This window comes from Aotus nancymaae, unplaced genomic scaffold (assembly GCF_030222135.1).
Source record: "Aotus nancymaae isolate 86718 unplaced genomic scaffold, 86718_ANA_hifiasm-v0.15.2.pri h1tg000058l, whole genome shotgun sequence".
NCBI lineage: Eukaryota > Metazoa > Chordata > Mammalia > Primates > Aotidae > Aotus > Aotus nancymaae.
Window position 1 is genome coordinate 40103364 of NW_026988472.1, and position 14265 is coordinate 40117628.

At 39.1% G+C, this 14265-nt stretch overlaps 1 protein-coding gene across 1 annotated transcript in view; it reads right to left on the reverse strand.

Annotated features, from left to right (window-relative positions):
• PPEF1 (protein phosphatase with EF-hand domain 1) overlaps nucleotides 1-14265 on the reverse strand; it is a 122771-nt gene that overhangs the window by 73119 nt on the left and 35387 nt on the right. The window contains exons 5-6 of the mRNA XM_012434210.2: nucleotides 5148-5262; nucleotides 1206-1252 (exon numbers count right to left, since the gene is read on the reverse strand). Of these exons, the coding sequence (XP_012289633.1) occupies nucleotides 1206-1252; nucleotides 5148-5262 (162 nt within the window). The remainder of the gene's footprint in view (nucleotides 1-1205; nucleotides 1253-5147; nucleotides 5263-14265) is intronic.

Sequence of the window (14265 nt, forward strand, 5' to 3'; positions counted from 1 at the left end):
AAAGAAGCCAGCTAAAACCCACTAAAACCAAGATGGCGACAGGAGTGACCTCTGGTCATCCTCACTGCTACATTTCCACCAGCACATGACAGTTTACAAATGCCATGGCATCTCAGGAAGTTACCTTATATGGTCTAAAAAGGGGAGGCATGAATAATCCACCCCTTGTTTAGCACATCACCAAGAAATAACCATAAAAATGGGCAACAGCGGCCCTCAGGGCTGCTCTGTCTATGGAGTAAACACTCTTTTATTCCTTTACTTTCTTAATAAACTTGCTTTCACTTTACTCTATGGATTCGCCCTGACTTCTTTCTTGCATGAGATCCAAGAACCCTCTCTTGGGGTCTGGATTGGGACCCCTTTCTGGTAACATTAAAAATCAGAATATATTTTCTTTCAACCCATCTGAGACACCTATGCTATGCCCAATTATTTGACATGGTAGTTGTGGGGATGACAGGGGTAGGTGAACAATAAATGCATTAATCAAAAACAGACATTCAGAAGACCAATGTAAAGGGGTACCACTGTGAGGGCAGGGACCTCAGGATCAGTTTTCTACATGCAGTTAGTCGTCCCCAAAGCAAACATTCAGGCTGCAACTCTCGGCTCAGAGAGAAAAAAAAAATCCAAAGAGATGCAGAGAAACTCCATGCCAGCCAAGCTGTTTCGTGCCCTCTGTGCTGGCTCTCACAAGCCAAATGCAATAAATGAAGAGAAGGCACAGCATTGGAAGAGCAACTGAGCCCATGGATGGTGAATCAGGGGAGGAAAGAGAGCATGCTGGAACTATTCCTTATTATAGGCAACTCCACTCATGCATAATTAGTGTGCATTGGAAGAGAAGACTGGTATGTGACATGCTCATTCCTGAATAAAATAAAACAGACTACTTCCCTCCCCATCCTGTATCATCTAGACATTTATGATGTAGTAAAGACAATAAATACAATCAGGCACTAATCCTAATGGATATATAGACAATGATAATGTAGAATGAAGACCCAAATTAAAATTTTTTTGAAATTTATGAGATATATGTTAAAAAAAAAGATATGGCTCTACCAATCTTTGAGTTTCCTGGTTAAAAACAGTTACATCACATCTGCATTTGTACATATCTCTAGTAAAACTAATCTTGCTATCTGCTCTAAGACTGCCCTCCCCCAAGAAAAATGCTAATATTTAGCAAAATCATTTACCTTGTAGAAGATCAAAAAAAGATCATCCAGTTTCCCATGCAAATCACCTGCAGTGCAAATGAAAAATCAGTATTCAGTAGAAAACAAGATGCAATGCCTGTTTTGTTACAGACTTATAAAAGTGAAATACTGCTGATCCACTCCAAGTGTTCTCAGGGCATTGGGTTTTTACCCTATGACAATGTTAATTTGACAGGCAATTTGTCTCCATAGCACTCTTTTCTTCCTCTCCTATAGTGGGGGCATGCTATCATGATCAGTTTCCTATATGCAGTCAGTTTTCTATATGCAGTAATTTGCACAGGGCTTCAATTACTCTGGGCCAAGCACTGTGCTAAGGGTTTTACGTGACCTTCACCTTGTTCAATCCTAATAACCACTCTGTGAGATGGGTTTTATCTTCATCATTCTCATCTTACAAATGAGGCTCAGAGTAGTTAAGTAAATTAAGCAAAGTTACTCAGCCACCAAGTATCAGAGCTGGAATTCAAAACCAACTTTAACTCACTTCAAACCTCAAGCTTGGCCCGGTGTGATGGCTCACACCTGTTAATCCAGCACTTTGGGAGGCCGAGGTGGATGAATCGCTTGAGTCTAGGAGTTCAAGACCAGGCTGGTCAACATGGCGAAACCCTGTCTCTATTAAAATACAAAAATTAGCCATGCATGGTGGCACACGGCTGTAACCCCAGCTACTCGGGAGGCTGAGGCACGAGAATCACTTGAACCCAGGAGATGGAGGTTGCAGTGAGCTGAGATTGTGCCACTGCACTCCAGCCTGGGCGACAGAGCAAGACTCTGTCTCAAAATAAATAAATAAATAAAAATTAGCCAGGTATGGAGGCAGGCACCTGTGATCCTAGCTACTCAGGAGGCTGACTGAGGTGAGAGGATTGCCTGACCCTGGGAAGTCAAGGCTGCATGAGCTGTGATCATGCCACCACACTCCAGCCTGGGTGACAAAGTGAGACCCTGTCTCAAAAAAAAAAAAAAAATGAAAAACAACCCCTCGGCCTCTTAGCAATTACTCTATACGCCCACACTGTAATCCCTAGGAGAGCAGCAACAGTATCTATTTCAGTCAGTGTTGAATCCCCAAGTGCCTACCATAGTACCCAATGGATAAGAAGCACTCAATAAATACATTTCTTGGCTAAGTACATAGCTTTTTAAAGCCATATTTTCAATATACTCCAGCAGTAGCATCTGAAGTTTAAAAATTGTGAGTAGATAGTTGACATTTTTTGATGAGACATAGCAAAAAAATGAAAGCCATCTAGGGGAAATCATATGAGTATCTGAAGCCATTAATTAAAAAATAAGGCCTGGCACGGTGGCTCATGCCTTTAATCTCAGTACTTTGGGAGGCTGAGGTAGGCGGATCACTTGAGGCCAGGAGTTTGAGGCCAGCCTGCTCAACATGGTGAGACCCTATCTCTACTTAAAATACAAAAATTAGCTGGGCGTGGTGGCACATGCCTGTACTCCCAGCTACTCAGGAGGCAAAGGCACGAGAACTGCTTTGAGGCACAGGTTGTAGTGAGTTGAGATCGTACCACTGCACTCCAGCCTGGGCTCTGTCTCAAAAAAAACAGAAAAACTATTTCTAAGTAAAATATCTTTTATAAAGTTCTGCTCATAAATTTTTATTCTTTGTATCCAACTTAATTAGTATAGAATTTAATTTAGGAATACTTTTCCCTCAGTTTGCTTAAAATCCTACAATGAAGATTAACCAAATATATGCAAAAGAAGACTCCAAATATACTGAGAATAATAAAATAGAAATTCTATATCACCAGCACTTATTTATAAAATATTACTATAATATTATTAGCATATTAATGTCACTGCATGCTTAAATCTCATTGCTTTCATATGGTCTCACTCTAAATCTAAGGACATAAAGATGGGAGGACTCTTAGTTTAATATATCTTTTTATTTATTTAATTTTCCTAATTTTCTTCAGGGTGACTTGTCTCTCAAAGACTTGGGTATACAGGACTATTATAGCTGACACGCTAAAAAATGAACTTGTTTCAGCAACTAAAAGTGGAGGCTATAAAATATTTTTAACTTCTAGTTGGACAGTGAAAGAAAAACTTGTATCATGGGAAGAAGGACAGAAAGATATTTCCACTGCCAACAAAATCATGAGTGCGGAATTGGTTATCATTTATAATATAACTGTAGACTAAAAAACCTCTTATATTTCATGCATGCTAAAAACTATGGGGCATATTTAGATGTACATGTAAAAAATGCATCTCACAATTAAAATAATAGTAAGTTTTCATCACAATCTCTCCCCCTTTCCTAACACTGTCATAAACAGAAGATGGTTTTGAAGTTATGGTCCCAATTTTAAATTTTATTGTAAATAATCACAAAAGTTTTGAAGTTCAATGAGCCATTAAAAATGGAAAATAATAATATTCCCATGTTAAGAAAACCCACTGCCCTTGTCTTTTCCCTCTACCAATGGTGCTACATGAAAAAGACTAGAAATAAATGCCAAGATGTAGAAATCTTTAATTAATGGAGCTGTCCAATTAAGTCATTCCCTCATCTTTGCCTCATGATAGAAAATGAACCATCAGGTACATAATGCGAGTCCAGATAGCAGAAGTGGCCTGCCTCTAACCTGGGATATGGAAGACCTGATTTTAATTCTGATCCTGCCACTTTTCTCTCTGGGGTTCAATTTCACTCATAAGAGCAAGAAATAGACTAGAGAATCCTTCAGTTCTCACACTGTGGGATTCTAGGACTGCCCAGCCCTGTAATTAACGTGTGTCTTCTTCCAGATCCTTTTAGGCAAGGATGAGTCTGTAAGGGCTGCCAACGAAACACAGGGGAGCAGAACCCATCTCAGTTTGGGCTATTCTATATATCCTGAGAGCAAACCTAGCCCTAGCCTCATAGACTTCACAGGTTGGCATGGCCTTCTGAGCCTCATAACCCAAAGGTCTCTATTTTCCATAAAAGGTAAGGCCAAGTGAGGCCTTGAAGAAAAGCCCCCCACTGCTGAGATGCATCATCTGCTAGTCAGAGACATGATGGCCTGATGAGGTTGGAATTGAACCATTAGAGACTCTTCAAAACCCTGAGTCAGGGCATGCCACGAGGTAGGTACCGCTACATCAACTCCCTGCCACCACTATCAGATGCTAGAAATTGAAGTAGTTTAATTAGATTGTCAAATTCACTTCTACCTGCCAGAATAAGAGAAATGCAGGCTAAAAATTGATTTGGAAAATAACAATCACTGTTTTGTAACCTAAAGGCTTAATTAGAAGTTAAGGGAATTGCTGTTCCTTCCATGCACCCCACTCTCAAACAGTTGCAAGCACGCTGAGCACCAACTGTGATGAATTTCAATGTGTACTGTTTCTTGAAGCAATATCCTGCCAGGCTGGCCTATATGATAGCAAAATCTCCAATCTTGTTATTTAAAAGAACAAGAAACAGATTTCTGGGACATTCCCACTCTTCTAAAAGCTGCAGAGACCAGTTGGAAAAATTTAAAACAGCAGCCAAGGGCAGAGAAGAATTTAATCTCCACCCCACCACGGGCTTTTCTCTTCCCAGCATAAGTGGTATGCAGAGGCCCACCTAGAAAAAGCAACGTGGAACAAAGATAATGAGAGCTAGACGGAGGGCAAAGAATGCTTATTCCACCCATGGGTGGTTTTTCCATATTAAAATGCTGTCTGCCTTTATAAAAAGCTATGAGCTCTTTAATTTCTCACATAATTAATTCCTGCCAGCTGGTATGCAAAACAAAGACAAGATGGGGAACAGTATTATCATGATAGATAATTCTATATTAACATTTTTCCCTTAACACAGTTCAATTTACACAGTTTTCAAGCTAGGCAAACGATGTAGGACCAAGAGGCTCCTAAATATTAATTTGACAACTCTGCTCTGAAACTCACCGCAAACTGTTACCTCTTTGGATGGAGAAGTTTGTACTTGAGTGAAATTTGGCATTTGCTTCAGGAGTTTCTTGGTTTCAAATAGCACCTCTAGGACATAACGGGCATGAAGTATCTGTGAGGGAGAAGCAGAGGAAAAAGATGTAATGAACAAGGAAGAAAAACATGACTGTAAAGTAAACTGTAAAGGTAGAGCACACGTGCACGTGTCAGGTCACTGCATTTCAGGATAATCTCTCAATTACTAGATCACTCTAACAGTGTCTGCCACATAATCAGCCCTCAGTGGATGTGTGCAACTGAATAAATGAATGATCATCCCAAGTCCTTAGAGCCCAAGAGAAGTGAAGGAAGGCACGCCCTTGCCCTAAGGAAACGTGCCGGACAAAAAATTGATCATAATAATAAAAGAGAAAAAGAAAAAGGAGAGGAAGAATGAGAAAGAGATAGAAAAATAGGGACAGTCTGCATTTGTTGGGACATCCTGCCACCTGGGATAGAAACTAGGTGTTGCTGGGCTGGGAGATGCATGAGGCAGCCACACCAGCTTCTAAGAAACTCCTGAGTCAGGCCTCCCAGGTGTGGCCCCAATATTTGGTGTACAGCCTCGAGAATTTTCAGAATGGCAAGTACATTTATATAAAAGTCTGAGTATAAGCCATATTCCAAATGCAGATAACACACTTCGATTGTCTCCTATTTATGACTATTCATCCCATTGCTCTCCTCCAGTCACAGTGTTTATGAGATCATTGTTTTGTTAGATTTGCTCTGTTTTCTCCCTGGGACTGTTTTTAAATCCAGTGTGTCATTCTCCCTTTTTTTTAGTTATAAAATATTCCAATGGCCGGGTGCAGTGGCTCATGCCTATAATCCCAGCACTTTGGGAGGCCAAGGTGGGCGGATCACTTGAGGCCAGGAGTTCGAGACCAGCCTGGCCAATGCAGCAAAACCCTGTCTCTACTAAAAATATAAAAAATTAGCTGGGTGTGGTGGTGCACATCTGTAATCCCAGCTACTCTGGAGGCTGAGGCATGAGAATCACTTGAACCCAGGAGGTGAAGGTCGCAGTGAGCCGAGATTGCGCTACTGGACTCCAGCCTGGGCAACAGAGTGAGACTCTGCCTCAAAAAAAAAAATTCTAAATACATACTCCAAAATATAATACAGCAGAGATATGACTACCACACAAATGTAACATATTTTAATAGGTCAAAACTATTTAGACCTATTGCCATATTGGACCTATGTTGTCCAACATGGCAGCCACTAGCCACACGGGGCTCTTGAGCATGTGAACTGGAGCTAGTCTGAATTGAAATGTGCTCCAAATGAAAAATTCACACTGGATTTCAAAGCCTTAGTATGAAGAAAATAAATAAAATGTCTCATTAATCACTGTTAATGTAATTACATATTTAAATGACAATATTTTATATGCCGAATTAATAAAATACATTAAAACTGTTTTAATAAGACTATCAAAAAATTCTAAATTATGCATGTGGCTCACATTGTATTTCTATTGGACAGCACTGGTTTAGATTACTGAAGGCCGAGAAAGGGGTCATATCTACATATTGCTCAGATACCACTTTGAGTATGGGATTAAGGGCAGGTGGAGCCCTTTGGACCAATCTTGTCTCATGATGTCCTGAAATTTCCATTTCTATAGCTATTAAGATAATATAGTTATTTTCTATCCCAGACCCCAAAATATATTATTTAAGTTTTGAGAATTTTCATGATTAAATAACATTTTTGAAGAGACAGGAAACAGGATTTGAAACAATATGAGAATTAGGAGGAAAGAAAAGGGCCCCTGGATATTGATTAGTAGAGGGAGAGACCTGTATTTTCTGTCTATCCAAAACCTAATAGATTGCCAAGTACTTTTCCCACAAAAGCATTCTAAATCCATTTAATCCATAACTTGAATCAAAATTTGAAAGTGAACTTTCCTTTAGTCACATTTTAAAGAAACAGGCAAAAATACTTTTGTATAATTGCTCATATAAATTTGCATATTCAATCTATTTTCTTTCCTTTTTTGTCGGGGGGAAGAGACAGGGTCTCACTATGTTGCCCAGGCGAGTCTTAAACTCCTGGTCTCAAATGATCCTCCTGCTTCAGCCTTCCAGAGTGTTGGGATTACAGGTGTGAGCCACCACCCCCACCACATGTAATCTATTGATTCCCAGCACTGGCTTCAGTGTTACCTTAGCTTGTCATTGTAGCTTTTCTGGTCCGTTTGTAGTACTAATCAGAGTAACTGTTGTTGGAAGGGGCAGTTTTGGTTTTTAAAAAAGCTAAATTAACAAATATTCACTGAGAATATATTGCAACAACAGAAAAATTATTATGAAAATATTCACTGGAACCAAGTCATAAAAAAGAAAAAAAAAGAAAATAGTTTCTCTGGGTCTTTGGATTGACTAAAATCATTTTGTTCATACTAGTCCTTGCCTATAAGGCTGTCTTTCCATAGCATCAGAATTATATTTACAACTGCAATATTAAATATGCAAGATTGTTAACTCAGATGGCAGTTTCTCCATTTATATATTCAGGTTAAATAACCACTTAAAATAGTCACATTCTTTTAAGTTGGAAAAAAATACTACCTTTAAAGAATATTTCTTTTTAAAAAAGTAGTTTCAGGGCCAGGCACAGTGGCTCACGCCTGTAATTCCAGCACTTTGGAAGGCCAAGGAGGGGAGATCACTGAGATCAGGAGTTTGAGACCAGCCTGGGTAACATGGTGAAACCCCGTCTCTATTAAAAATACAAAAATTAGCCAGGCATGGTGGCGAGCATCTGTAGTCCCAGCTACTCAGGAGGCTGAGGCAGGAGAATCACTTGAACCCGGGAGGCAGTGGTTGCAGTGAGCTGAGATCATGCCATTGCACTCCAGCCTGGGCAACAGAATAAGACTCTATCTCAAAAAAAAAAAAGTCGTTTTAAAATGGAGAAACAACTCATTTTTTTAGTTGACATAAAATTTTAAATAGTAGAAAGGGGTAAAATAATGAAAAGTCATTTTCCGTCTCCCCCAGATCTTATTCCCCTAATCCCTGTCCCTAGAAACAGCCACTGTTACAAGTATCTTGGGTATCATTCCCAGAAATATTCTATGTATTTGCAAGCATACAAAAATTAATATAACCACAGATGAATATGAAAATGCATGTATAAATATGTAATCGCTTAAATACAATGTGCTATATCCATACAAAGTAACATTATTTAGCTAAACATAGGAAGAAAGTACTGATCCATGCTACCATGGATGAACCCTGAAAACATGCCAAGCAACAGAAGCTAGGCACAAAAGGCCACATATATTGTATGATTCCACTCATGGGAAATGTTCATATAAGACAAATCCATAGAGTCAGAAGGTAAATTAGGATTGCCAGGGGCTGGGGGAAGGAGCCAATGGGAGTGACTGCTAATGGGTAAAGGGTTTTGTTTGGAGGTGATGAAAATGTTCTGGAATTACATAGTGGTGATGGTTGCACAACATTTTTTTTTTTTTTGAGACGGAGTCTCGTTCTGTTGCCCAGGCTGGAGCGCAGTGGTGTGTTCTCGTCTCACTGCAATCTCTGCCTCCCAAGTTCAAGCGATTCCCCTGCCTCAGCCACCTGAGTAGCTGGGATTACAGGCACGTGCCACCACACCCAGCTAACTTTTTGTATTTTAGTAGAGACGGGGTTTCACCATGTTGGCCAGGACGGTCTCGACCTTCTGACCTCATGATCCACCCGCCTTGGCCTCCCAAAGTGCTAGGATTACAGGTGTGGCGCCCTGCACAACGCTTTTAATATACTAAAAGCTATTGAATCGTACACTCTTTTTGGAAGGGGGAACCAGAATCTCGCTGTCACCCAGGCTGGAGTGCAGTGGCATGATCTTGGCTCACTGTAACCTCTGTCTCCCAGGTTTAAGTGATTCTCGTGCCTCAGTCTCCCTAACAGCTGGAATTACAGGCACCTGCCACCACGCTCAGCTAATTTTTGTATTTTTAGTAGAGATGGGGTTTTACCATGTTGGCCAGGCTGGTCTCAAACTCCTGACCTCAAGTGATCCACCTGCCTCAGCCTCCCAGAATGCTGATATTACAGGCGTGAGCCACTGCACCTGGCCTCATACACTTTAAAATGATTTAAACGATCACTTTTATATTAGATGAATCTTTTCTCAATTTTAAAAAATCAAAATATACACAATCTTTTTTTTACTCTGTACAATGTGTTGAACCTTTTATTCTTCCCTTAATAACAGTCTTTTCATTTTTATAAAGTCAGATTTATCAATCTTCTCTATTATGGCTCCTTGGACTGATGCATCTTTTATCTCCCTGAATGTATTAAGCATATTTATTTTAAACTCTGAGTCAGAAAATGCCACTAACTAAATACCCTACAGGTCTGTTTCCATTGTTTGTTGTTTGCCTCAGTTTTCCTTCATGTGTATTATAACGTCCTGTGCTTGGTTATATTTGTATTGAGTACTGGAAATTACATATGAAAAACTGAGGCCAGATGCAGTGGCTCATGCCTATAATCCCAGCACTTTGGGAAGCCAAGGTGGGAGGATCACTTGAGGCCAGGAGTTCGAGACCAGCCTGGGCAACACAGTGAAACCTTGTCTTTACCAAAAACTAATAAAAAATTATCTGGGGATGATGGCATGTGCCTATAGTCCCAGCTACTTGAGAGGTGGAGGCGGGAGGATTGCTTTAGTCCAGAAGATCAAGGCTGTAGTGAGCTATGATAGTGCCACCACTCTCCAGCATGGGTGACAGAGTGTGACCCTGTCTTAGAAAGAAAAAGAAAGAAAGAAAGAAAAAGAAAAAAAGAAAAGCTGAACAAATAGGCCAGGCTCGGTGGCTCATGCCGGTAATCCCAGCACTTTAGGAGGCCAATGTGGGTGGACCACGAGGTCAGGAGGTCAAGACCATCCTGGCTAACACGGTGAAACCCCATCTCTACTAAAAATATAAAAAATTAGCTGGGGGTGATGGCACACGCCTGTAGTCCCAGCTACTCAGGAGGCTGAGGCAGGAGAATCGCTTTAACACGGGAGGCGGAGGTTGCAGTGAGCCGAGATCTTGCCACTGGACTCCAGCCTGGGCAACAGAATGAGACTCCATCTCAAAAAAAAAAAAGAAAAGAAAAACTGAACAATTAATCTCAGGCCTATTGTCTTCCAGAGAGGACTTAAATTTGCTCTTGGCAGGTGGTTAGGAGCATTAGCTATCTAAGATGATCTCAATTCAATCTCAGGAATTACATGATTTGATCCTTGAAAAGTCAGTCTTCCGGTTCACTCTTACTCCTAGGTATGCCCTTTAGGGTCCTAACCTGAGAATGAGAGTATTGGGGTGATATCAGAGAAAATGGTCATGTAGGCAGCTCTAAGGTCCCATTCCTCCACAAAAAACATTGAAATATCAAGCAAAAAAAAAAAAAAAAAGACAAAAAACTCTGTCAGAATCAACTTTGTCAGAACTCTGGAAAATACTCAAAGTTTATAGTAACCAAACAAACAGTGAATCAAGGAAAAGGAAACTGAACAATGGTTCAGTGCAAGCGGGAAGTAAAGACTAAGATTTGTAAACGGCCCAAGGAGTTGAAGGAGTGCTCCAACACATAGCCAATCTGCAAACATTTTTTTTTCTTTTCTTTCTTTTTTAAAAAAATTGCTTCTGGTGTTCAAGGAAATCTCTGTCAAAACATTAACAACACAAGCTAAAGGAACAGAGATTTCAGAGACCACACACAACTAGACCTGACAGATATCTACTAAATACTCTACCCAACAAAAGCAGACTATACATTGTTCTCAAGGACACATGGAACATTCTCCAGGATAGACCAGATGTTAGGCCATAAAATAAACCTCATCAAATTTAAAAAGACTAAAATCATGCAAAGTATCTTCTTTGACCACAATGGAATGAAACTAGAAATCAGTAACAGAAGCAAAACTGGAAAATTCATAAATATGTAGAAATTACACAACATACTCTTAAAAAAACCCATGGGTAAAAAAATAATAATAAAGACAGATCACAAGGGAAATTAGAAAATACTTTGAGATGAATAAAAATGAAAACACAACATACCAAAACTTATGGGATTACAGCAAAAGCAGTGTTCAGAGAGAAATTTGTAGCTGTAAATGCATGCATTAAAAAAGAAGGATCTCAAATCAATAAACTTAACATTTTGACAAAGAAAATAAGAATTAGAGTGGAGATAAATAAAGAATAGAAAAACAATAGAGAGAAATAGAAAAACAAAGGAGAAAATCAACAAAACCAAAAGTTGGTTCTTTGAAAAGATCAACAAAATTAACAAACCTTTAAACTAGACTGACTAGGAAAAAAAAAGAGAGAAAATGAAAATAACTAAAATCAGAAACTAAAGTGAGGACATTACCATCAACTTTAAAGAAATATAAAAGGGTTATGAGAGAATACTATGAACAATTGTACACCAACAAATTAGATAACTTAGAGGAGACGAACAAATTCTTAGAAACTCACAAATTACCAAAACAGACTCAAGAAGAAATAAAAAATCTTAACAGATCTAGAACAAGTGAAGAGATTATATCAGTCATCAAAAACCTCCTAACAAAGAAAAGTCCAAGACCAAATGGCTTCAGTGGTGAACTCTATTAAACATTTAAATTAGAATTAACACCAATGCTTGTCAAACTCTTCCAAAACACAGAATAAAAGGAAGCAATTCCTAACTCACTCTATGAGATCAGTATTACCCTGATACCAAAGCCAGGCAAAAAACATTACAAGAAAAGAAAATTACAGACCAATATCCCTTATGAAATAGATGCACAAATTCTCAACATAATTCCAGCAAACCAAATACAACAGCATTTTAAAGGGATTATATACCATGGCCAAGAGGGATTTATCCCAGAAATGCAAGGTTGGTTCAATATAAGAAAATTAATCAATATATCACACCACATTAATAGAATCAATTGCATCTCGATTGATGAAAAAAAAAAAAAAAGCATCTGACAACATCCAACACCTTTTCATGATAAAAACACTCAGAAAACTAAGAATTGAAGGAAGTTTCCTCAACATGATAAAAGACTTTTATGCGGGCTGGGCGTGGTGGCTCACACCTGTAATCCCAGCACTTTGGGAGGCCGAGGTGGGTGGATCACGAGGTCAAGAGATTGAGACCATCCTGGACAACATGGTGAAACCCCGTCTCTACTAAAAATACAAAAAATTAGCTGGGCATGGTGGCGCGTGCCTGTAATCCCAGCTACTCAAGAGGCTGAGGCAGGAGAATTGCCTGAACCCAGGAGACGGAGGTTGCAGTGAGCCAAGATCGCGCCATTGCACTCCAGCCTGGGTAACAAGAGCGAAATTCCGTCTCAAAAAAAAAAAAAAAAAAGACTTTTATGAAAAACCTACAACTGACATTAAAATCAGTGATGAAAGACTGAAAGCTTTCCCCCATGATGAAGAACAAGATAAACATGTCTACTTTCACACTGCTATTCAATATTGTGGTAGAACTTCTAGCCAGATCAATTGAGCAAGAAAAAGAAACAAAAGACATCCAAATCAGAAAGAAGGAAATAAAACTATATTCACAGATAACATGATCTGGTATATAGAATATTCCAAAGAATACACCACACACACACACACACACACACACACACTCACAATTACTAGAGCTAACAAGTATATTCATCAAAGCTCCAGAGTATAAGATCAACACACAAATAATAAGCAATCAAAAAAGGAATTAAGAAAATAATTCCTTTTATAATATCAACCAAATTAATAAATTGTTTAAGAATAAATTTAACCAAGGTAATGAAAGACTTGTCCACTAAAAACTATAGAAGATTGCTGAAAAAAATTAAAGATATACATAAATGGAAAGACAACATGGATTGAAAGACTTAAATTGTCAAGACGGCAATATTACCCAAAGTGATATAGCAATTCAATGTAATCCCTATCAAACTCCCAACAGGCTTTTTTGCAGAAATGGAAAATTTGATCCTCAAATTCATTGCAAGGGGCACCAAACAGCTAAACAATAATGAAGAACAACTTCAACATTACAAAAGAACAAAGTTAAAGGACTCACACTTCCCTATTTCAAAACTTGTTACAAAGCTACAGCAATCAAGACAGTGTGGTACTGGCATAGACACATAGACCAATAGAACAGAACTGAGAGTCCAGTAAAAAACCCATATGTCTATGGTCTATAGATTCTTTTACTTTTTTGAGTCTTACTTTCTCGCCCAGGCTAGAGTGCAGCAGCATGATCTTGGCTCACTGCAACCTCCACCTTTTGGGTTCAAGTGATTCTCTAGCCTCAGCCTCTCAAGTAGCTGGGATTACAGTCACAAGCTACCATGCCTGGCTAATTTTTATATTTTTAGTAGAGACAGGATTTTACCATGTTGGCCAGGCTGGTCTTAAACTCCTGACCTCAGGTGATCTGCCCGCCTCGGCCTTCCAAAGTACTGGGATTACAAGCATGAGCCACCGTACCTGGCCTGGCCTATTGATTTTTCACAAAGGTGTAAAGACCACTCAATGGGGAAAGAACAGTCTCTTCAACAGATGGTGCTAGGACAACTGCATATCCATACGCAAAAAATTACTTTTGACTTCATACCATATATAGAAACTAGCTTAAAATCATTCACAGACATAAATGTAAAAGCTAAAACTATAAAACTCTTAGAAGAAAACATAGAGGCAAGTCTTCCTGACCTTAGATTTGACAATGCATTCTTAGATATGACAGCAAAAGCACAAGCAACCAAGAAAAACATGGATAAACTGGACTTTATCAAAATTTAATGCTTTTATGCATCAAAGTACATTAACAAGAAAATGAAAAGACAATCTACAGAATGGGAGCAAATATTTGCAAATCATGTACCTGATAAGGAATTTATATCCAGAAAGAACTCTTATAATTCAATAATAAAAAGTCTGGGCCAGACTCAGTGGCTTACGCCTGTAATTCCAGCACTTTGGGAGGCTGAGGTGGGTGGATCATGAGGTCAGGAGTTCGAGACCATCCTGGACAAGATG